This window comes from Dreissena polymorpha, chromosome 2, assembly GCF_020536995.1.
Source record: "Dreissena polymorpha isolate Duluth1 chromosome 2, UMN_Dpol_1.0, whole genome shotgun sequence".
Lineage (NCBI taxonomy): Eukaryota > Metazoa > Mollusca > Bivalvia > Myida > Dreissenidae > Dreissena > Dreissena polymorpha.
This window is the reverse complement of record NC_068356.1, coordinates 93,581,875-93,608,411: the sequence shown is the minus strand read 5'-3', so window position 1 is coordinate 93,608,411 and position 26,537 is coordinate 93,581,875. Positions and strand designations below refer to the sequence as shown.

Here is a 26,537-nt window from a genome sequence, read left to right as displayed (position 1 = left end):
ACAGGCAGCCTTCAATAAAAAACCTTGTAGTGATGATACGATTTTGCCCATTATGATGCAGTAATAGTTGAGGTTTGTATATATTTTTATTACGTTTACGGCTCATAGAAAAGGATGAGAATATAACATTGACTTAATGAAGATACACGCAAAACGAAGCTTAAAACTGTTACACTTGTTTTTATATTTTTATTTCGTTAACACGATGTATGAATCATTATGGTGTTCAGCAACACAGTCACACTTAAGTAAAATACATTCGATACAAAAACGAGCTGATAAAAAATAATACTGAATAAACAATATTCAACTCCTTCAGCTCCCTTATTCAAAGAACTTGGTTGGTTGACATTCAATAACAGATGTACTTTCCTAATCGGATCTATTGTTCATAAGTTTGTAATAGGCGCAATGCTCTCTTTTTGACTAATGTTATTCATATCTCAAATAACAATGTGTTCGCTCTTAGATCCATCACCCACACTGATATATCATCTATTCCGTTTAAAACAAATCATGGAAAGCGAACGTTTTCGTTTCGTGCACGAACCATTTGGAATTTAATTCCAATAAGCATCCGACAAGTGTCTTCGAATACTACATTCAAAATAAAATTTAAAGAATACCTGCAAACAAATCATTGATATGCATGTATGCTCATTTTTTTCTATGTCAATACTTTGTTATGATGTGTCTGATGTGATTTGTTTTGAAAGTTTGATTTTTGTAAGTTTGATTTTTGTTTTTTGTATCATATTGCATATTTTATATTATCATAATCATCATCATCGTCATCATCATCGTCGTCGCTGTCGTCTTTGTTGTCGTCAACGTCGTTGGAAATGATAAGGAAGTTATTATAACATTTAACTGTATAGTTCATTTTCTTTTTAGCTCATCTATTTAAAAAAAATGAGCTATTGTCATCACCTTGGCGTCGGCGTCGGCGTCGGCGTTGGCGTCGGTTTCGGCGTTGGCGTCGGCGTCCGGTTAAGTTTTGCGTTTAGGTCCACTTTTCTCAGAAAATATCAGTGCTATTGCATTCAAACTTGGTACACTTACTTACTATCATGAGGGGACTGTGCAGGCAAAGTTAGATAACTCTGGCGTGCATTTTGACAGAATTATGTGCCCTTTTTATACTTAGAAAATTGAAAATTTTGGTTAAGTTTTGTGTTTAAGTCCACTTTATTCCTTATGTATCAAAGCTATTGCTTTCATACTTGCAACACATACTAACTATCACAAGGGAACTGTGCAGGCAAAGTTATGTAACTCTGACTGGCATTTTGACAGAATTATGTGCCCTTTTCATACTTAGAAAATTGAAAATTTTGTTAAGTTTTGTGTTTAGGTCCACTTTAATCCTACAGTATCAAAGCTATTGCTTTCATACTTGCAACACTTATTAACTATCATAAGGGGACTGTGCAGGCAAAGTTATGTAACTCTGACTGGCATTTGGACGGAATTATGGGCCCTTTATACTTAGAAAATTGAAAATTTGGGTAAGGTTTGTGTTTTGGTCCACTTTACCCCTAAAGTATCATAGATATTGCTTTCATACTTGGAACACTCGCAAACTATCATAAGGGTAAAGTAAAAGGACAAGTTGCATAACTCTGGTTGTCATTTTTACGGATTTATGGCCCTTTTTTGACTTAGTAACTTTGAATATATGGTTAAATTTTGTGTTTCGATACACTTTACCACTACAGTATCAAGGCTATTGCTTTCAACTTCAAATACTTTAATGCTATCATGAGGTTACTGTACCTGGCAAGTTGAATTTTACCTTGACCTTTGAATGACCTTGACTCTCAAGGTCAAATTATTAAATTTTGCTAAAATTTCCATAACTTCTTTATTTATGATTAGATTTGATTGATAATTTGACAAAACTACTCTTACTTGACATACCACAATAGACTCCACCCAAACCATCCCCCGTGCCCTCTTCCCCCACCCCCCCGAATCTCCCCCTAATATTTTTTTTAAGATCATCTCACAAATGACCACCACTCCCTCACACTATACCCCCCCCTCACCCCACCCCCCCAAATTTTTTTTTGGAAACGGTTAAAAACCACAAATATTTATTTTTATTATTAACTCATCTATTTTTTGAAAAAAATATGAGCTATTGTCCTCACCTTGGCGTCGGCGTTGGCGTTGGCGTCGGCGTCCGGTTAAGTTTTGCGTTTAGGTCCACTTTTCTCAGAAAGTATCAATGCTATTGCATTCAAACTTGGTACACTTACTAACTATCATAAGGGGACTGTGCAGGCTAAGTGATGTAACTCTGACTGGCATTTTGACAGAATTATGTGCCCTTTTTATACTTAGAAAATTGAAAATTTGGTTAAGTTTTGTGTTAAGGTCCACTTTATTCCTACAGTATCAAAGCTATTGCTTTCATACTTTCAACACTTATTAACTATCATAAGGGGATTGTGCAGGCTCTCCACCCAAACCATCCCCCGTGCCCCCCCCCCCCTATTTATTTTTTTTAAGATCACCTCACAAATGACCACCACACCCTCACACTATACCCCACCCCCACCCCACCACCCCCCATTTATTTTTGAAACGGTTAAAAAACACAAATATATATTTTCATTATTTTATTTTTGAAATACCCTTCAATCATCGCACCCAAGAATCCCCCCCCCCCCGATTTTTTTTTGCATTTTTTCCCGCATTTTTGGAAGAAAATGTAATAAATGTCCACACCCCCACACTATACACCCCTCTTCACTCCACCCCTCCCTCCTTTGTGATTTAAATAGAGAGTCCCTTCACCTTTAAAAAGAAAATAGATGAGTGGTCTGCACCCGCAAGGCGGTGCTCTTTTTTCCCTTGTATGTTCGTATGCATGTTTCAAAATATAAACTTGTGTCATGTTTCTGAATACCACATTGTAAAAAAGAAATTATTACTTAATGTGAATTCTTCATGAAATAAAGTTATTATTATTATTATTTTTATTATTATTATATTATATTATATTATATTATATTATATTATATTATATTATATTATATTATATTATATTATATTATATTATATTATATTATTATTATTATTATATATTATAATAATCCCCTGTACTCGTATTCTTATAGTTTTTGTGTACTTTGACGTTTTTTTCGGATGAACATAATCATAGATGCCGTTTAAATCTTAATATATTTAACCGTTTTTTAGGCTGCTAATCTAGGCCGTGATCACCCGACCAAGTCGGACTTGAAGACCCAGGACGTCAAAGTCCCGTTTTTCAGCACGAACATGGACTCTACACTAGACGGTAAATACGAAGATTATTATTGCTATAATTGATCGAATTATGTCATAATTTACACACACAATTTGAGGGAGATCAACGGTATATGTGAGGCATTGCTTATTGCGCTCGAGAAGTTGTTATTTTCAACCCAGTACTCGGCTTCATTCGCTCATGTACATGTGGTTAAATTAAAATTGACTTGAATCCACGCGGTTTTGCATTGTAATCTTAATATCATTGAATTAAAATATGTTGACAATATTCGAATATTTACGTTACACAAGTATATATTACAGTAACAAGTTGTTCGCACCTAGTGATTCATCGAATTCGAAATAAAGTCTATTTTACCACTGTTGAGTCTTTTGATGATTGTTTTGTTGGCAGAATCAATGAACGTGAATCATTTCATACAGAGTCCGTTACCAGCCGACCAGACTATATTGCAGACACAAATTAAATCGATATTGATACATTTGTGAAAATTGCATCATTTTATATTGATAATTGTCACTATATATTGTTTCCCTACACTTCAGTATGTACAATGTCTGGTTAACAAAAACAAGTTAATTGCTGACTGGTTTTAAAGTATAACACATGAAATTTAAATCTTAAACGCAAGTTTTGTCTAACCATGTCAGTGCTTAATGTCTAGGAATGCATGTTTTAATTCATGGTTTGTTTTCGTTTATCAGATGTCCCTGCGTTCGACAACGATGTCGATGCTTTAGCCAGTGGCAAACACATTATGAACAAGGAAGAGCAGACGCTTTTTGTAAGTCTTCGTTTGGTTTTTATTTCAATGTAAGGGCCAAACCTACATTTACGTTTAAGGATAACCTCTTTTGAAACTTGCCTTCATTGTTTTTTAACATAAATATATTAAATAAGTTAATTTAACAATGAAATTTAATGCACGTGTTCAGCGCAAATATTGTTATGACATTTGAAAACATGCAATGATTAATAATTAGTTAGGTTAAATCAAATGGTTGTTATATCAAAACACAACATAGAATACACCGTTATGTTTGTTTTAAATGCAAGTCTTACTTGTTTTGAAACATAACACAATAAGCATTGATGAAAACTTTGAACGAACATATCCTTAGCGAATTGACTTTCTCCTGAATGACTGACCCATTTAACCCATTTATGCCTAGCGTCTAGAAAAAAGGCCTTGGCAACCAGCGAAGACCCAGATGAGACGCCGCACGATGCGGCGTCTCATCAGGGTCTGCGCTGTTTGCTGAAAGGAATTTCCTTAAGAAATATTCTAAATATAGAAATAAATATACTAGACATCCCTAATTTTGGAAATAAATTGATCCAATTTAGAAGGATGGGAGAGTCCACTAGGCAAAAATGGATTAACATCCTTTCAAAATCACATTCTACACATCAACTATACCTAATGGCATGAAACTCTCATTGGCATATTAAAAAAGTCAGCGTTGAACTTACAAATTAAATTTCTTCCTATCGTTTTTGAGTTCGTGATTACAATTGTTTATATATGAATATTTAATTTCCACACACGATGAATATGAACAATTCACAGACCATGTCCAGCGTGTCTACGTGTGCTGGGATTGCTGACGACCTAATTAAAATCCTGACGGGTCTGAAACCAATGTCCGACCAACCAATTGAGATGAAATCCGGGAGCATCGTCACGTCCGTTACAAAGAACACGGGCTCCGCACTTGAGAACAAAACTCTTCCCATCGGAGACTGTGCAATTGATCTCCCCAGCGGAATGATCGCCAGCGACCATTCCGACGAGCCCATGATCATTCAGGTATATTTGGTGCCAGTATAACAAAACATGTTTCGTTTCGCTTTCTAAAGTTTACAATTTACTAGTAACACGGGCATTAATATGTACAATAAAAGACGATATAAGGTACTGGTTATACTGTAATGAAGTGTTCAGTTTCCTTTGTGAATTGTATATCAATATATGTTATATATATATATTATATGTTAACGTAAAGGTATCTACCAGAGCGGCCCCAGGGGCTCCAGTGGAAGACGGCAGCCCTATGGGTCAGCACCACCGCCAGGTGACAATTGAATTCTCCCGCGGAGACGGCACGGAGTACCCCGTGAGAAACTTGACCACGCCCGTCATTGTCACCATCGCCGAGGACCCGAACGCTCCCCAGTTCAACTGGTCAGGTGTTGACCTTGCCAAACCGGTTATCCCGGCAGATCGAGCGGACGAGGTTTTCTTCTACCATGAAGTGTTTGTTAACAACCCAGCGGCGATTCAGATTAAGTTTAGGTATTTAAATATCGAACACACAAGTCATGTGTTTGACTCGATATTTGTTATTCCATCGACAGATTGTGGTCCTGGTATTAAGTATTTGCTATTAGTCAACACATGAGTCAAGAAATGTTCATTTAATGTTCGTAGACATATAAAACGTTGATGTAAACTTGTACTAATAAAGGTATATGACGTCAATTTTTCAGACCAACTAATATCTCGAAGGATAATCAGCTCTTGGTCCTAGTGAACTTCGATGAAAAACCTTCCCTATCTGTAAACAAGACGAATGTAAAAGCCGCAGGAATGATCCCCCGAAACACCAGAGACACGGGTACGTGCACAACGTACAGTACTTTTAGTATCATTTGGATAGCAAGATCAAATTTACACTTCAGTCATTTCGGCACATTGTTATATTGGCCGTTTTGTGTAGCTTTTGGTCGTCCAGAAGTTTGTTATAATTTTTATAACTGAGATAGAAGTTTTGCTACTGTTTTCCTAATAAATGTTTGGTTTATTTTAAAACGTTAAAAAACAACAACAACAATATTGCATTTGTTTTGGTATGTGTATATTAACCGATTGACTGTATAATGAAATGAGGTAAGCATTCATAACACTTGAACATACTTTTTTCGGGGATGTCTTCTTTAAACATTATCGCACTGTTAACAGCGTTTATCGGGTATTGACCTTAGAGGGCGTGATTATTAATCCAATTGACCAGTTCACAAATGTCAATCAATGTTTGAGTCGTGAGCTGGAAATTATTCTTGGAAATCGCCCGTAGTTATATATTTTATTCGGTGAACTGAACACAATTTGGCAAAAAACGGACAGACATATCTCTATTGCTTCTTGTTTACAATCTCAAAAAATAACAAAAAAATAATAAAAACTTAACTCGTGTGTACTTTCCGTTACAGGATTTTACGGCAACGCCAAGAAAATCGACCCGTACACGTTGTTTGTGGACAAAGATGTAGTGGGAAACGATATGGGTAGCTGGAAAATCGCCGTACGTCAGCTACTTCCCCATGAAATCAATGAATACCCTGACGTTGCTTCTTTGCCCGACACAGTGCCAGGTACTTTTAAATTCATTCTTTATCTTCTGAGGGTGTACTTACACGCTCATGAAGGCTATGTATGTATGTCGTATTGTATTGTGTAAGTAGTTAAACGCAGGTGAATTGACAAAAATGACGAAATCACGGAGGAAACAATAATCTACATAAGATGCGGATTGCTTGCAAGACCTGATATCATATATTTAATGTAAGGAATCAACAAACACTTTTTTATTTAATCGCATTTTTATACGCCCGTCGAAAACGGGACGTATTATAAGATCACCCTTGGCGGGCGGCGGTGGGCGGGCGGGCGGCGTCCACAGCAGTGTCCGCTCTCAAATTCAAAAAGAGTTTTCCGATCTTCACCAAACTTGGCCAGAAGTTGTATCTAGACAATATCTAGGTCAACTTTGAATTTGGGTCATGTTGGATCAAAAAATAGGTCACGGGGTCACTTAGTGCATTTCATTTCAAGGATTTAGCATGGTGTCCGCTATCTAATTGAAGTAATTTGTTACGATCTTCACCAAATTTGATTAGAAGTTGTGTCTAAATTATATCTAGGTCAAGTTCAAATATGAATTATTTCGGGTCAAAAAACAAGGTCACGAGGTCACTAAGTGCATTTCAAGCATTTAGCATGGTGTCCGCTCTCTAATTGAAGTAGTTTTCAAAACCTTCAAACGGGCGTATCTTGTGACAGTTTGGCACTGTTGTTTTCCATGTAATCATTAAATAAATTCAACATTTTAGTCCTATCAACCATAGACGATATACCAGTTGGAAAAATTGTCCATTTAATGATTCAATTCTCCAAAAAACATGTCACTTTTATGGTCTAGCTTTTTCAAAAGCATATATATCAGTCATGGCAACTCCTCCATTATCATATTATTTAATATCAATTATAGATTTTTTTCTGGTCCATCTCATACACAATTAAAACCATGTGTTTTTGTGCTGGACTTGGAAGAGCTATACAGACTATAAGCAGATATGTAAAAGCGGAAGAAAGAGTGATAAAAGGACAGTCATCTTCGCTACGGGTGTTGAAGTTCTTTCTTTTTTAAATCTTAAATTGCCATTCTATCTTCCTGAGTTCAGCTGTAAGCTTAACACAATTTTTCTTTCTACAAGTGTATACCATGACATGCAATTACAAATTTCCATTTTGTGTGCAAAGATGAGTGGAAGACAAACAAGTTGTTCACGCAAGACTACCAGCTGTTTCCCGTAGTGATGTCATGCGCATTCACTCGCAAGGGCAGTTCCATTATACAAACAGATGGTGTTAAGGTAAATATGAATATCGTCATCATCTTAATAATAATGATATATGTCTTGCTATTATAACGATCATTTTCTTCTAATATCAACATTATTGTATTTGTCCTCTCCGTCCTACTCCTTGTCGTCGTCCTCCTCGTCGACCTTCTCCTTCTCGTCGTCCTTCTCCTCGTCGTCCTTCTCTTCGTCGTCCTCCTCCTCCTCATCATAATCATCATGATCATCATCATCACCATGATCATCATCATCAGCAGCAGAAGCAGAAGCAACAACAACAGCAGCAATGACAGCATGCTGCTGCTGCTGATGATGATGATGATCATCATCATCATGAACGTCATCGTCACCGTCGTCGTCATGGTCATTTGTTTTATTCTTAAAGCCATCCGAAAAGTCGGGCAACTCCGTGGTCTGCGAGACAACGCATTTGACGTCTTTTGGCGGTAACTTGGTGGTTGCACCCAACAAACTCGACTGGAACTTCATCTTTTCGAACGCCGACTTCATGAAGAACCCGACCTTGTACGTCACATTGATTGTCGTCATGCTCTTCTACATCGTCGCCATGATATGGGCCAGACGAAAGGACAAGCAGGATATCACGAAGGTGTGCTCACCATGTACAGTTTATGATTTGTATTATTTTTTATATGAATATAATGTGACTATTAACTCGAGAAATACATATTTTAATCAATTGCAAGTACATGTATTCTTAAAACAAACAAACAAACAACAACGGACAAATGCCTTTGTATTTTACTGTTATGTCGCTTGAAAGACATAATTCAAAGCCTATTATTTGCGGTAGCTTAAGGCACGGCAGCAATACTATTTTATGTTAAATAAACACTTCATGGACTAAGAATATATTTATTGTATTTCATGTATAGCTCGGACTATGCCCTCTGCTAGACAATGACCCGAAAGATCATTACTACTACGAGGTACTTGTGTCAACTGGTATGAGACGCGGAGCCGGTACAGAATCTAAGGTATTTATCAACTAAAAACATTTTTCGTATGACTCGTTTGAACGACACATTAAAAAACTGATTTTTTGGTTTAAATATTAATGTACGTTAACCCATTTATGCCTAGCGTCTAGAAAAAAGCCTTGGCAAACAACGTAGACCCAGATGAGACGCCGCACGATGCGGCGTCTCATCAGGGTCTGTGCTGTTTGCTTCAAGGAATTTCTGCAAGAAATATTCTAAATATAGAAATAAATAAACTAGACATCCCTTATTTTGGAAATAAATTGATCCAATTTACACATGTAGAAGGATGGGAGAGTCCACTAGGCATAAATGGGTTAAAATAGATTAAAGATTTTCAATTCCATGAAATATGGACTGAAATATGTTTCAAAATTCTATAGGTGCATTTCGTCCTTTCTGGTGAAGAAGAGGAAACGGACGTGCGCACATTCTCAGACAGCAAGCGCAAAATCTTCACGCGCGGCAGTAATGATGGATTCCTAATGGCGGTTCCAGAGTAATTGAAAATCTATCGTATTAAAAATTAGAATATTGCCAACTGTAAAATTATTGTGTTTTTTCCCGAAACTAGACTCAATATCCAAGATTCCACAGATTTGAAATCAAAATAAGGTAACAAAATAGTAAATGCTTTATTTATTTTCTTTGCAATGTCAGACCATTGGGTCCGCTGACGTACCTTCGCATCTGGCATGACAACTCCGGGAAGGGCCGATTCGCCTCGTGGTACCTGAACCACGTGCTGGTGAGGGACGTTCAGACCGGAAGGAAGTACTACTTCATCGCCAATCGGTGGTTCGCCGTCGAGGAAGATGACGGACAGGTTAGTGCTCTTGAAAGAGTAATTAAATATTCGAGGGACTGTCTTCATATGGCGCTATTTTTCTGACGTCTTTTCACCCTTATAGACTACAATGGCTTAAATGTTTAAGTACGTTTTTTAACAAGTTACACATATCAGTTTTTGTACCGAATTGACCAAAGAAGTGTTTATGGATTCCATAGGGTATCTGTTGTCACTTGTTTAATTTTATTTGTAATTTATACTGGCCAACCAACAATACCTGTAAAACTGCATAATATACAAACGTTTCTCCTATGCATTTAATACAAATGTATTTTATCATGTTCTCGTTATTATAACAGGTAGATCGTGTTATACCCGTAGCCGGGCGAGAGCAGATGACAGAATTCACGCACCTGTTCCAACAGCAGACGGCTCGTAACCTTAGTGACGGTCATCTCTGGTTTTCCGTGGTAGCCCGACCCCCGAACAGCAGGTTCACCCGCTGCCAGCGCGTCTCATGCTGCCTCTGTCTTCTGTACTCTTCAATGTTGGCCAACGCAATGTTCTACAATAAGGCTACAGATGACTCAAATGCATACACAGTTGGTCCGTTTGCGATCACATCTGAACAGGTACACGTACATTCTTGTTGGTATTAAACTTCAAGATTGTTTATTTATAAGTGTGTGTCATCCGTTAAATACTTGACGTGTTGTTTCGTTGTATAGTCAGGCAATAACGTCGTTAATACTATGAATTTTTCATAAAGACTTCAATTTTTACACCGTCGCCAAACACAACATTTCGAAGTGTTTAGAATTATCTGCTGACATTTTGTTTTATAATTTTTCTTCCAGATATTTATTGGCATAGCCTCAAACCTGATCATCTTCCCGATCAATTTCATTCTAATTACGATATTCCGAAAGAGTCGACCACGCTGGACTAAAAAGTCGAGAGTTCAAGAAGCGATCGATAGCATGCCGCAGCGTTCCGCATCAATGGCCGACGTGAAAATGCGCGAGAAGAGTTCGCTTGATTTCGATCGGCCTGGGTCATCGTTCCTGATCGATGGGAAACCCGTTATGTCACGACCGGAGTCTTGCATGTCTACTACCAGTCCTCATGAGGCGGCACCGAATAAAAAGCCGTGCGAACTGCCCTGGTGGTTTGTGATCGTTGGCTGGGTGTTGCTCTGGGCCGCTGTGCTTGTCTCTGGCGCCTTTGTGGCTTTTTATGGTATCCAGTTCCAAGACATGAAATGCAAGAAATGGATCACCTCTATGCTGATCTCATTTGTAACATCAATTTTCTTTACGCAGCCTATAAAGGTAAATGCAATTTTACTATTATTTTGCCATTTTCTCCAACCCCAAGGTATCCAACGTATTTGAATGTTTAATCATTGTTGTATACAAGAGAAGGATTTAAACAAAATAAAGAACCTATTTAATGTATTTAAGCATCTCTTTGATTGTCCGCGTGTAATGTTTGGCTTTAACAAATAGGTTATTCACCAATACGTTTAAAGCAAACTCTTTATTTTGTAGGTGTTCCTTTTTGCGATCATCTTTTCGCTGCTGATCAAGAAACCAGAAAACGACGAAGAGGTAGAGGATGAAGAACCAAGACGACTGAGAGAAGACGAGCAGTTCCTCCATGTGGATGAAGATGACGGTATGCAGTAACATTTCAAATGTTGAACCCCCAATATCGATATGAGCATAACAGCAGTTATAGTATTTGAACTATAAATCGAACGGTTGTTATATTATTGGGTTTGGTTATATGTTTATGAGCAATCATGCTTTCAGAGATCATTTGTGAATAAAGTTTTGATAGTGCGTATTAAATACTACTTCTTTGTCGGATACATATCGATTGATTACTACTTTTTTATTTTGCGCTCCCGTCCTCCTAAATTCGGACAATATTCCCTCTGCTCATTAAGTACTATCCGGATGTACTCTGAGACGATACTGTCTACTGCCCCAATCTTAATTAGCTGAGAGCCTGTTATCAATAAAATTCTTTTAAATGAAACGGTGTACTCAGCCTTTTCTAAGTCAGACGAGAGAAAAGCTGGACGATATTGCAATTTTATGTAAAAACACTACACTTGAAAGTATTTTTTTTATTGAATTAGGCCTATGAACAAACGCCTTTGACATTTTCTTTCAGAATTTGGCTTACTAGCAACCACGAAACCAATTCGAAGAGCTAAACCACCAGATTCTAAATTCCTGGCGAAAGCCCGCGAAGAAAGGCTGAAAGAAATCCAGATGTGGTCAATCATCCGCGAGATTCTGTTTTATGCCTTCTTCCTATGGATTCTCATCGTCATCAGCTACCGCAGCGTTAGCACCAATTCTTACCAATACAAGAAAACCATGGAGCAGGTCTTCATTCTAACCAACGACACGCACAAGTCATTCACATCGGTAAACCTCGCCTTTGATAACATGTATAACAGTCTCGAAACACCCATCAATTAGATTGCAGCACGTTATCATGAAAAATATCATGGTATTCACGAGTATGTTTAATTAAGTCCAGTTTATGTCATTCAAACGAAAAGATTTCGTTCTTAAGAAGCGACTCAAATAAAAGCATTTAAGGTCACTTTGATTTTTTAAGTACTGCTATGTAAGATCGATCTTGCGAAAATCGGAAAATAAGTAATTTGAAAATATTACTTTTAAATGAATTGATCTTTTTGTCAGATCGGCAACACGAAAGAGTTCTGGATGTGGGCACAATCTGGCATGTTGAGAGGTATTCGTGCAGGACCTTATTACAACAATTTCCCACCATTTTATATGCGCGGTTACATCGACGACAAACAGTCGCGTCTCATGGGTTACGCTGTACTACGACAAGTTAGAGTGACACCTGGTGAGTTTTTCATTCTTTACAAATTCTAAGAATATATACCGGTAGTGTTGGATATTTTATTTTGAACATGTTTATGGCGTGACTTAAAATTGTAAGCTGTATCCTTGCACACATCTAAAAATCATTATATATCTTACACATGTTCTTACCGCTGCAGCATGCATGCTATTTATACGTTGTCGTGTTGTATTTATTACCGGCGGTAAGGTGTGCGAGCCCTGCTTGATTTATTTTAAATTGTTATGTTTCGTTATTTATATTAAATATTCCGGAAACAAAACCTGAAGAAAATAGTAAAATAAACCTCTCCGTTCTAGATTCGTGCAAAGTACCCGGTGACATGAGGGCAATAATCGAAGAGTGCAACGCCCAGTACGAGCTATCTGTGGAAGAAAAAGGCGACTTCGGACCAGGCTGGACTACAACACCAAACGCGTCTCGGTTAGATATCGCAGGACTATTATTTTAATCTTTAAATATTATAAATTTTATTGAAATGTTAATATTTATCATCGCAAGATATGCATTTTGTAAAATATTTGGAAGTAAATATGCATACGCATTTTAAATATTAAGTTTATATCTATAAAATGTATCTTTTCTGATTAAAGAAACAATTTGTAATTTTCAGGGAGGAATACATGTATAAAGACGCCGACTCCTTGAATGGGTATCCATACTGGGGTCAGATGGCGCTGTATGGTGGCGGTGGGTACGTTGTGAAACTGAATAAGGACTATCAAGAGATGATTAAAGATCTGGAACAATTAGAGACAGAGGGCTGGATAGACCGCTATACGAGAGCTGTATTCATGGAGTTCACCGTCTACAATCCGTCAGTTAACCTGTTTGCTATCTCCACACTTGTGTCTGAATTCAGGGCGAGTGGAATATTCACGTCCTATAGATTCGAACCCTGCATGCTCCTTCCGTACATGAATTCCGCCCTTCTGTTCCAGATTGCATGCGAGATCATTTACTTGGCTTTCACCCTGTTCTTTGTAATTAATCTCATTAAAAATATCATAAAAGAGAAGAGCAAGTATTTCTTCCTGTTCTGGAACCTTGTTGATCTGGGGATCAGCGCCATGTCAGTCACGGCAGTCGTTATCTATTTCTATCGACTCGTCTGCATCAACGAACTCACAGCTTATTTCAGCGAAACACATGGCAACGAATACATGAAGTTCCAATACGTCGGCTACTGGAGTGAAATCTTTAATTACATCGTCGGAAGCCTAGTGTTTTTGGCAACGATCAAGTTCATGAAGCTCCTCCGATTTAACAAAAAGATCTCCCAGCTTGCGGACACACTAAGCAATTCGAGTCGCGAGCTGATCCACTTCAGCATCATTTTCAACATAGTCTTCTACGCCTTCATTCAGTTCTTCTATTTGATCTACGGGCCACACCTGAATATCTTTAGAACGTTCATCAAGTCGTGCGAATCTGGTATTCATGATTGTTCACTTATTGTTCGTTAAATATTTATTATGAAACAAATATATTATTTTTTGTTAAACAAATGGATCCACAAAATATATATTTAAACCTCGAAACAAACGTGTCTGCATTTTGGCGAGAAAAACAAAAAGAATGTAGTATACCATTGTCAAATAATTTTTTTCTTGTGTCCGTATTTTCCGATTATTGTATGAAACCTTAGCAGGTTATGTTTAAACATTTGTATCCCCAGATAAAGTTAAGCAACATATTTGTATTCTGATCCAACAGAAAGTCTATATTTAGAAATACAGATATACGAACAGAATGTAGCAGTTGTGTTCAAAATGTCATAATTTATGTTCGTGCCGTAAAAATGTCCGTTCTAATGCGAACAATGTTTAATGTGATACTTTCAGGAATACTAATGATCATGGGAAGGTTCGACATCTACGGCATGCAGAATGTCAACCAGTGGATGACGCAGCTGTTCCTGTTCCTCTTTGTCGTCTCGGTGACCTTTATCGTCGTCAACATGCTTATTTCCATTCTTAACGACACCTTCTCCGCTGTCAGGAAGGACAAACTCAAGCAAACGAACGACTACGAGATTGTTGACTTTATGATGAACAGGTTGGTAATAATAAAAATTATTATACTAATAATTAATAATAATAATAATAATTATAATAATTAATTCTAGTAAAAATGATGATGATAATAATGATAATTATAAAAATAATAATAATAATAATAATAATAATAATAATAATATTATTATTATTAATAATAATTATAATAATAATAATAATAATAATAATAAAAATAATAATAAAAATCATAATAATAATAATAATAATAATGATACAAAAAAATAAATAATACTTATAATAATTATACTACTACTACTACTACTACTAATAATAATAATCATCATCATCATCATCATCACCACCATCATCATCATCCTAATAATGATGATGATATTTATGCTGATGACGATAATAATTCTGATCATATTAAAAAAAATTGAAGAATGCAGCAAATTTGGACATTTGTCCTTCAAAATTGCCCACGTTTAATCGTCGTTCCAGGTTTAAGATGTGGACTGGAATAGGACGCGCTAGCCCGACCACTATCAGCCCTGCCGAGTTGGAGAAAGAAAGGAAATACAAAGAGCTGGAGGACCGTATTGATCAGTTCCCAGACCAGATCGACAGGTAAACTGTCAATAAACTTCAACCAAGTTTTAAATCGATTGCAATTTATTTTGTCTGAACTAAGCTTGTGTTAAAGACCAAAGTAGCTTTAATTGATTGACCATAGGCAAACTTGCAGATGTTGCTTTTGGTTGACTCGGTAAGAGGTCTAACTATGAATTGTGGCATGATATAAAATGATTTTGCCGTCGACAGTGTCTTCTATGATAATTGTTTCGCTTTCCAAAATGCAAGTCCTTTAGCATTTGCCAGATATGCATTGATTAAACAGCCGTACACTGTTAAAAGTATTTGGATAGCTTAGCCGTGACTGAACAAAGTAGTGATTCGTGTTATGGCAAAATTAACGTTAGGGCACTGCAAATACACGCGATATTTTCATATCCTAATTTTTTTATCGCTTAAATGAAAATCTTTTAGAAGTGTATATTTTAAATATTACTACGACGATTTTGTTCATCACCTTGTCATGTACAATCTTAGTATCAATCATTGCGGGTTACGCAATCCAGCATGGTTGTTTAGTCGCAGAAAATGTCATGTATGGTTAGCTAATACTTGGCGTAAGATATTAAAATATGTAATGCAATACGGTTGTTTACGAAATAAAATGTACGTAATTTAGAAAGTTAAGTCCGTACATAATATACGATACTGAAACAAAATTAAAATGTAATATGAAAGGTAGGTACATACTTGCATACTATGTGAATCTTTCTTTTTCAGGTTCCTGGCCTCCATATCGAACATGTACATGGGTGACGTTAAACTGGACAACATGTTACATAAAGGAATGGCTCAGAAGATGGCCCATAAGGCGGAGCTACAGCAGGACCATCCGATGCCCCGCTCCATGCAGTCTGGCGTCAGACTGCGTCCCGGGGCCAAGGGTATGACGGACGTTCACACGGACTAGGACTCGAACCAGAGACTGGATTATCCGGATTGTTTAATGCTAACAGGACATTGATTTTTGTTATTGTGTATTTTTGTTTTGTTATTCCATTTGATTAGAAAAAACTGCAAAACGTTCATGAAAATTAAAAAGCGCAAGGGAAAACACTATGGGCGTTACTCAAAACTTGTATGCATGCAATAGCTAAAAATAGTTTATACCCATATCTAAAGTACTATACCACGGACATGAGTTCTACTATTTATATACATAACGAATTAAACAGAACAAAAATGACTGCTAAAACGGGGGTAACGTTATTTCAAAATGGGATCTGTTTCGATTAAAAACGAAACACATAGCTGACTTTAACAAAATGAAATGCGTGTCTATATTTTGTATTCTCTCATTAAGTATATTAATTTATATATTTTATGAGAAATCAATTCTTGCATGTTTATTTACAAATTGATGATTTATTAATAAGTTTCGATAAAAAACGAAAAAAAAAAATGAAATGCGTGTCTATATTCTGTTTTCTCTGATAAATTATATTAATTTATATATTTTATGTCTAACCAATACTTGTAGTTTTATTAACATATTGATAATATATGAATAAGTAAAAGAGGCGACAATTAAAATTCGTAAAAATTAAACACTTTAACTTAAAAGGCGTATTAAGAAAACCTGATGTGAGTGATGAACATGCGTTCGTTTTTTTACTTTATTTGGAAGCAATAGTAAATTTACTCGTAAAGAAAAGGCAAACAAATATTTATCTACGTATTCGTGTTAGTGTTCTTTTCGTATAATTTATTGAAATAAACTGTTAAGTTAGGTTTTGTTATTGTTTATATAAGGTTTCTCTAATAAATCTTTGCATAACTTAAATTCACATCATTAGAAAAACGATTTTTGTTTTAAGCATACATTTGAAAAAGTATTTATTAGTTTTCACAAACATTTCGAAAGATTATGTACACTCATATTGTACCACGCCAAAACTGTATGACGCAGCGTTTTTGTCTTATATCGATGCATGATCTTATAGTAACTCTTCTACCGCCTTGCCTCAATGTACACACAGTATCTTCCCAGTTAATGTGACTGAGTAAAAAAAAGAAGACAAGGTTTGATCGACGTAAACGTTTATTGTATGAAGGTAGAAACAAAGGCGACAGAAACAACCACAACGTTTTTTTTTTAAATCTCATGATTGCATCAATAGATATTGCAGTATACGAAAATCGCGAGGTTACCTCGCAATTATTAAGCGATTTTACGTGCTTAGCCTAACACACACACAAGAAAGAATAAACACGACACGCGTGACGTTTTAAACTAAGAAATAGAAATTGAGCGTGTATCACAATTAAGAACGTCTTTGTTAAGCGATAAATGTAAAGACGAAATACATTCATCTTAAAAATAACAAAGAAAGCTGTGGTCACAATGTTGCATCGTCAAAACCAATGTAATGTGTAAACTGATGTAAGATTGCAAGTCGAAGTTTAACACTGATTAATACGTTGTATTTCGAATGATATTGATTCAAAACAGAGTGATGTATAAACCAAAATGTGTCAGTTGCTGACAACTAAGATCATATTTAAATATTCAGCTATACGACAGGCTTTCACTGCTTACTGATAACATTAAAAACTATAAAACGGAGAAGTTCGGGGCATTCAGAATGTTTGAATTCATTTTTGTTCCACCATTTCATTGTTTCGTGCAAACGTTTGCATAGTGTATTTAGCAATTCGAAATACATTCCGTATAGTGGGGTCATATGGTGAAATAATTGTTCACTTTTTGATAAAAGCAACAAACTTGGCACATTTGTAGATTAAAGTATTTGATTCAATTTTAGCTATGGACCCATCTCCAATTTTCAAGATGTCCGCCATTTTTAGTGTTTAAACGAATTAATCAATTTTTTGGCATAATCCCGCATTAAATTTTATTTTTGGTCATTATTACTTTTTAGAGGCTTTTTTTAAAATCCATAAATAAATAAAGGAGTTGTATGACTTTTGAAAGAGAACATTTCGATTTCAAGATCATTCATACAGTGCCGATAGTTTATGCAAGAAATAGTTTTCTATCGTTGGCTGTTGTCGAATAACAGGGTGCATAATCAAAGGGGTTTTCATGGGTTTACACAAGGGCTGGAGAGATGTAAACACACTCTTTAGAACTTTACTTTATCAAATATCTCAAGTAATTTAAATTCATTTACAAAAATCTTTAGTGCATAATTTTTTTTTTTTTGCAGTTTGTGTCAGTATCTTAAGGTATAAGAATAAATCATTAAATACGTCTGAAATCGGTTACAAAAGTTAACGTTGCGTGAAGCATAACCGTATAACTGAATGCAGTACACATATATTTTTTTAACAAGAACAAGTGCTTATTAAATTAAGTAATTTTGATGTATATCACATTCACATAAGCAGCATTAAAATCTGTATTTTATGCACTAGTTGAAATTCGTAAGAAAGATTGTTATAAAAAGTAAGTCGGAAAAAAGAATCTCTCACCGGTGTGTTTACATCTATTAGCGTTTAATTGGAACCCCACAAAGTCACGTGATCCTGCACCCTGAATAACCCATATTGAAAAGAATGCGTAGGAATTAAATCACAAGTGCGCATTTTGATTACTGTAATACATGCACCGCTAGCTACCGGATAATGATACTAGTGTACAATTAATGGTATGACACAACTACAATATGCGCTTTCCACCCAGTTATGCCTAGTGGACTCTCCTATCCTTCTAAAATGGATCAATGCATTTCCAAACTTAGGGATGTCTAGTATATTTATTTTAATATTTAGAATATTTCTCACAGAAATTCCTTTAAGCAAACAGCGCATACCCAGATGAGACGCCGCATCACACTGTTTGCCAATGCCTTTTTGACGCTAGGCATTAATGGGTTAAACATATGAGATATAAGTGATGTTTATTTATTAGAGTTTTCAAATGCAGAAACCACCTATACAATTTTCACAAGTATTGAAACAATCACGGACACGGGATTCAATACACCCACTGCCGTTAAATGAAGAGCAATTTATTATATATTGAAAGACTTTTGAAACGTGATATGACCAGTACAAACTATTCATGTATAATACATATCTAAATGTGTAATTAAAACAGTATAGCATTATAATAAGAACAACAGAACAGAACAGAACAGAACAGAATAGTTTATTTGACTTAAGCATATACAGCTCATCGTCGTTAACATACATATACAATAACAGCATGCGTTATAATTAAATACAAAATATACATCATTCGAAGGAAGATCGATTCAAAAAAGAATGAAATACAACATGTTTAAGTGAGAATGTCACATGGAAGAGGTTACTACTGGGTGACCACATACTGTAAAAACGTTGTTTAATGCTTGCAACACGTATTACATTATTATACGCTTAGTGGCTTTATGAAAGATATATAACATATAGCAAGTTTCAAGTTTTTTTGTTGGAAAAATCGGCAAAACGCAATTGACCATTGACAAACAAGTAAACACAGTATAGTCAAAGTGCATCTATGAATTACAAATACAATCAAGTAAATAAAATATACTACAATGAAACATGTTCACATATATAAGACATTTTCTCGCATTTCAAAGCCTTTTAAACAAAACATGGCTAATTTTCTTAACACATTTTTATTTGAACTATTAAGTAATTCGATAAACTTAAACATATTTGAGCGACATCTGTAATACTTTGGAATTAATGTTTTCCTAACATCGGCATAGTAAGGACATGTAAGAACAAAGTGATATTCATCCTCAATATCATTGAGGTTGCAAAAAAAACACATTTTCGTTGATCTCTAACAATGTTCTGGTGTCTACCCGTTTCAATAAATAATTTGTGAGATGACAAACGTAATTTAGCTATAATGTTCCTATGTTTTTTTATTTTCAACAATATCAATATAAGCCGATCTTTCGAATACTGGTTTTAATTCCTTATATAAAATCATTGAACTAGATGATGTGACACTTACGTTCCAGTTAGTGATATACTGGTCTCGTAATCTGTTTTTAAGTAACGGGATAAATTGATAAGAGTTTACAGATTCGGGGAATGGTTAATCGATCTTTTAAAATCAGTCTGTAATTTGCCTATCTGTTTTATATTCAGACAATAAATATAACGTCTGATAAGCTGTGTTGCAGGTTTTAATATCTAGATTACTATTTTATATTAATAAAACTTTAAACATGTTGATTGATAATGAGAGCATACGACAAATTACATTAAAACATACATCATGCAGTGCTCTTTTTCAAGATTGTTTTTTTTCAAACCCGTCCTGTCAACCGCCCTAAGCTGAATGAATTACACTCATATTACCCGTCTAGTGGGGCTGCACGACCTGGTAGCTATACGTTACTTGATGTGTACTAAATATACTCAAACAAGAAATTCATGCAATAATCGTTTCTGAGTCTATTTCAATGAGCTAACGAATCTACTGATTTTAAATCGTACAGAACGTCCATCCTTTAAAAATGTGTTATAATCAAAAAGATTATACCAACAGGGAAGACAAAATGTTTTAGTTCATTCACGTCAAAAGCCTTAAACACAAAGGTCGGTTAATAAAGGCCTGTTCATCAATATCTGCAACTAGTTATCTAAAAAAATCTGATTCAACATTTTCGTTTACGCCTATTTTACAAGTTGGATGTTCAAAATATTGTTTCATACGATTAAGCAGACTGATGCTATTTCAGATTTTCTAATCTCAGATGACATTGTCATTAGTATTATGTATTACGGTAACTCCCATGGTAACGGTAGAATTGTGTCGGTAGTCTATATAGATACTATGCATACTTTTACCCCTATTCGTTACATGTTATATAATTATATCTTACGTTTTGGCATCTTTTCCGATATATGGAGTGAGCATATAATTGTGCCTTTATATAAATCAAGGGTTCGGGACGATCCGAGTAACTATCGCGGTATATCTATAGCATGTTAAGTTTAAGATATGGTCTTACATAATGAATGCTTTACTAAATAGATTAGCTGAAGGAACTGTATTAATTAATGAAGCGAATGTTATGTAGCAGACGATACCGGGGTCTATTATATGCAATTTTTGCCAATCATGTTTCAACAGTCAGTAGATGTGTATGTGTTTTATGTAGATAAAATAGCCGTTCTTCGTCTCTGCATGTTTCCTGTGCGCATTAGAAACGGAATGCAGGGCTGCTAGATGCAATCTGGATTACAAAATAGCCTTTAATCACAAATTATATCAACAATTACTATTTCATATAACGACAAGGCATATCACCATAGGATGACATATGCCCCCTTTTTCCAAATTTGTCTAAACCTGAACGCAAAGTGTTTTTCCACATTTTTCGAAACATTAACGCAAAGTGTGACGGAATTTCAGACAGACAGACGGACAGTGCGATCACTATATGCCCACCTTCACGGGCATAAAAAGGAACTAAAATCATTTTCACAACTAATGCATATTTATTATGGACATATGCTCATGGGCACTTGATGGTTTATGAACTGCAAATGACAATGTTTATTAGTCAACTAGGATAATAATTTTACTCGAATTAAAGATCTTATTTTTGGTTGTTAGAATTTCCGCAACCAATGCCGAATGTAAAAAAACCCAAACCGCATCATAATCAAATGTTGTTCTCATTAAACTTGCACAAATATTTATCAATCGTGTAGGAAATAAACTAATTTTTGCCTTAAAGTTGTAGTTTTATAAATTATTACCACTGGACTATGAAAGACAAAAACAACATGCCTGCGCTAGCTCTTCTGTAGATATTATATTAATCGATCACAATTCATACCTCTGTTTCATTGCTGCGTATGAAAAGCAGACAAATTTTGGCGCAAATTGGCAGACCACCTTGTGTTGAGCCTCCAGCATCGAGGTCTGTTCAGCTGGTGACAGCATGCGAATGTCAGAGAGAAGGCGCTTGCCGCCGATGACCAACAGTAATTCCTTGTGCGCCTTCGAGCCTAAATACAAGTAATAGTCCAACTTTCATGGCAACACATGTCATTGAACAAAATTTCATAATCATTTCATTTACATTAATCGGATGTTAAATATATAATCCAATAAATGTAAATAAAACAAGGGCTGTTTGTAAAACATGCATGCCCCCCATATAGGCTGTCCGTTGTAGTGGCAGCCATTGTGTGAATACGTTTTTTGTCACTGTGACCTTGACCTTTGACCTAGTGACCTGAAAATCAATAGGGGTCATCTGCGAGTCACGATCAATGTACCTATGAAGTGTCATGATCCTAGGCAAAAGCGTTCTTGAGTTATCATCCGAAAATCATTATACTATTTCGGGTCACTGTGACCTTGACCTTTGACCTTGTGACCTCAAAATCAATAGGGGTCTTCTGCGAGTCATGATCAATCTACCTATGAAGTTTCATGATCCTAGGCATTTGCGTTCTTGAGTTATCATCCGAAAACCATTTTACTATTTCGGGTCACCATAACCTTGACCTTTGACCTAGTGACCTTAAAATCAATAGGGGTCATCTGCGAGTCATGATCAATCTACCCATGAAGTTTCATGATCCTAGGCTTATGCGTTCTTGAGTTATCATCCGGAAACCATTTTACTATTTGGGGTCACCGTGACCTTGACCTTTGACCTAGTGACCTCAAAATCAATAGGGGTCATCTGCAAGTCATGATCAATCTACCCATGAAGTTTCATGATCCTAGGCGTATGCGTTCTTGAGTTATCATCCAGAAACCATTTTACTATTTCGGGTCACCGTGACCTTTGACCTAGTGACCTCAAAATCAATAGGGGTCATCTGCAAGTCATGATCAATGTACCTATGAAGTTTCATGATCCTAGCCCCAAGCGTTTTTGAGTTATCATCCAGAAACCACCTGGTGGACGGACCGACCGACAAACCGACCGACAGACCAACCGACATGTGCAAAGCAATATACCCCCTCTTCTTCCAAGGGGGGCATAATAATTATAAAATTTAACAACATTTTTTTCTGAACACAAATGACCTACTCTTTAGGCCTTTCGTAATGTTTGCAATGTTAAATTTGGTAAGATCTTCTTTTGGACACAATGTTCAAAGATTACTTTTAAAGGGGGACTGTACGATTTTTATATGTTGGTACATTTTAATATATTGATTAAATTATGTTACGATGACACAAAATAGGCAATACAAATTATACATTGAAGACGAATTTCATAAAATGCAGCAAAGACAAGTTAGCGCTGGTTAAAGCCGATGCCGACACTTTTACTCGTATTTGTAAGGAAACGAAATTGTGTCTTTGTGACGTATGAACGAATCTGCACTAAAACTAAATTTAGATTCACATTGTACATGCATTATATATATGCTGGCGAATTTGGCTGGAAGCCATTTTCAATTTCAGATTTAAATATCTGGCTTATTTCGCATTTTTCGACACATGTTCTTCTTAACTTTTATTTTAATTTATATTGAAATATATGTATAATAAGTTGTTCAGACATTTTATAAAAATTCATAAATAGTTGAAAAATCGTATAGTCCCACTTCAAGGCCTTTGTAGATCAATTGAGTAAAATAATTTTAAAAAATCCATAAGCAATTATTTAATTAATATTATTAAAAAAAAACATAAGATATAAAAACTTCATAATTATTGGGTTAAGGTTAACAATTTAATACAACCAAAATATTTGACCATGAAAGATTTCACAACCACCAAAATACACATTTCATTATTCAGTGACATTTTTGGACTGGCACCTAAAGAGACTACATATAGATCTATTTATCACAACATATTTCATCATACCTTTCTTAATCCAGTTCCTCTGTATGGGACTATGGAGGCACTTCGGAAACAAGTCCCCGTGACCTTCGTGTATGTCGGAAACATGGTTTCCAATGGACATCCATCTCGCGACCACCATGTCACCATTGCCAGCACTTGAAGCTGCACAATAATACAGGTGATTCGCAATTGACTGAGTCCACTGTCCAACTAGTTCGCACGTTTTTTTTCTTTCCAAGTGCCATCAGCTTCTTTTTGATCCCTTAAAACAAAATGAATTGGTTAAGCAAAATGAATTGGTTAGACAAGTTCTCAAATAAAATGTATATAAACACATATGTTTATAATACTGATATATTTGTTTGTAAATATTAAATGATGTTTTTTCAGTTGTTTGAACAATTTTCAACAGTAGTTCAGTCATTCAATGGCGGTCATGTACCCTTTTTACACTTTTCCTGGGTGACCTTGTGCACCAGAAGCAACTTAATAAATTAAAAGATTCTCTTTTAATAATAAGAAAGTTAAAAAGGTACCTTTAGCCATATGCCAGGCATCAAACCAATGGCGAACCCGGCCCATCTCCTCTCTCATGAACTTCCTGACTTGGACATGGCGGTCAGTAACCAGGTCTGATACATTTAGCCCGTTGCTGAACAGGTTTGAGAGTGACCGCTTGAGACCTTCCAGCTCCATGGCATTGCTGTTCTTTACTTCATTACTCTGAAATTTAAAATTCACACATGCTTGATTACTTTATGTAACAACATTCACATAGATATAACTGTTATAGCCTGCTTCATTGTTTTGTTGTTGTTTTTTAGGACTTCAATATCAGAACGACACCAACACAATAACAATAATTAACATAATACCATCAGGTGACATAATACATTGTTCACTTTAAAGGGATCTTTTCACGCTTTGGTAAATTGACAAAATTGAAAAAAGTTGTTTCAGTTTCGCAAAGTTTCGTTTTAGTTATGATATTTGTGAGGAAACGGTAATACTGAACATTTACCATGGTCTAATATAGCCATTATATGCATCTTTTGACGATTTTAAAACCTAAAAATTATAAAGCGTTGCAACGCGAAACGATTGAATAACTTGGAGAGTTCTGTTTTTGTCGTTAAATTTTGTGAAACTACGAAGATTGCTTATATAAGGTATAAAATACGTGAATTATGTCTACTTGGCGGAATAGCTCAGTAGGCTAGAGCGTTTTTACTTCAGGACTCTGGCAAGACTCCAGGGGTCACTGGTTCGAAACCTGGTCCGGGCAATGTTCTTTTCCTTTTTTTAATTTTATTCTTGATTTTTTACTGGAGCTTTTACGATCCAATGTTTACATTTATCGATATAAAGCATTTAATGAATAAGTTAAAAAAATGCCAAAATCTGTGAAAAGGCCCCTTTAAATAACATAATATGTTATTGAATAATAACAGATTGAATGATATATTTCTGCATTACACGCACATAATTCTGAAATGTGTAAGAAATTCTTTCATCACTGCAAATCGCAACCATTACAACTCTTTTATATGTGACATCATCCATTTGTAAACTAAGTTCTGCTGTATATTTGAGATTTTAATGGCGATGTTATTTTTTAACAAGAGCTTTGTCACAGACGTGAAGAATACCCCCACATGCCGCATTGACACAGAATATTTTGCAATAGGGAACCCATGCTGCATGTGTAAAACACACTTAGTGACCCCGTGACCTAGTTTTTGGCCCAGCAAGGCCCATGTTCAAACTTGGCCTAGAGATCATCTAGGTTAAACTTTTGACCAAGTTTGGTAAAGATTGGATGAAAACTACTTAAATTAGAGAGCGGACAACATGCTGAATGATTTAAGCGCACTAAGTGACCCTGTGACCTAGTTTTTGACCCGGTTTGACCCAAATACAAACTTGACCAAGACATCATATAGAAACAACTTCTGACCAAGTTTGGTGAAGATCGGATGAAAACAACTTGAATTAAAGAGCGAACCCTGAATACTGACCAAACGACAGACAGACTAACCAACAGACAAACGGACGAGCTGACTCTTTTATACACCCTTAACTTCGTTTGTGGGGGTATACTCAAGCTTTGTGTTGAGATGAAACTAGTTTCAATTATTTGTCAATAATATTGCTTTACTGGCATGTCTGTGCCCTTAAAATTATAAACATACCTGAACAAGCTGCACATCAAGGACATGTCCAGTTTCCAGGTCCATCAGTGTGTAGGATCCATACTTGGATGTATGGCCTGGGGAACAATGGCGAGCATCACCTCCTAGCCTCAGAGAACGGCCTTCGCACATCTGGAACATTTTTTTCTGGGTTCGTTTCCAGATGTTATCAACTGCTGTTAGGATGTAAGATGACTGGATGCGTGTGAATGTTCTATATTTAATAAAAGGCACTTTGAGAAAGTCCAGACAGTTCAAACATTGTCTTATTGAAACGCCACTTAAAAATATTGCTCCAGCACCAAGGTTTA

The 26,537-nt window shown here is 35.8% G+C and overlaps 1 protein-coding gene and 1 pseudogene across 1 annotated transcript in view; one reads left to right on the top strand and one right to left on the bottom strand.

Annotated features, from left to right (window-relative positions):
* The window catches only part of LOC127868089 (uncharacterized), a 48,638-nt gene extending 31,629 nt beyond the window's left edge, over positions 1–17,009 (top strand). Inside the window, 21 exon segments of the mRNA XM_052409684.1 lie at positions 3,208–3,307; positions 3,985–4,064; positions 4,851–5,090; positions 5,287–5,576; positions 5,771–5,898; positions 6,494–6,655; positions 7,824–7,936; positions 8,310–8,534; positions 8,821–8,922; positions 9,309–9,424; positions 9,586–9,751; positions 10,075–10,347; positions 10,573–11,046; positions 11,266–11,392; positions 11,897–12,156; positions 12,439–12,610; positions 12,928–13,051; positions 13,242–14,062; positions 14,473–14,686; positions 15,148–15,273; positions 16,000–17,009. Of these exon segments, the coding sequence (XP_052265644.1) occupies positions 3,208–3,307; positions 3,985–4,064; positions 4,851–5,090; positions 5,287–5,576; positions 5,771–5,898; positions 6,494–6,655; positions 7,824–7,936; positions 8,310–8,534; positions 8,821–8,922; positions 9,309–9,424; positions 9,586–9,751; positions 10,075–10,347; positions 10,573–11,046; positions 11,266–11,392; positions 11,897–12,156; positions 12,439–12,610; positions 12,928–13,051; positions 13,242–14,062; positions 14,473–14,686; positions 15,148–15,273; positions 16,000–16,189 (4,503 nt within the window). The 3' untranslated portion in view covers positions 16,190–17,009.
* Positions 17,010–22,020: 5,011 nt separating this feature from the next.
* LOC127869907 (uncharacterized) lies at positions 22,021–26,367 on the bottom strand (annotated as a pseudogene).
* Positions 26,368–26,537: the final 170 nt, after the last annotated feature.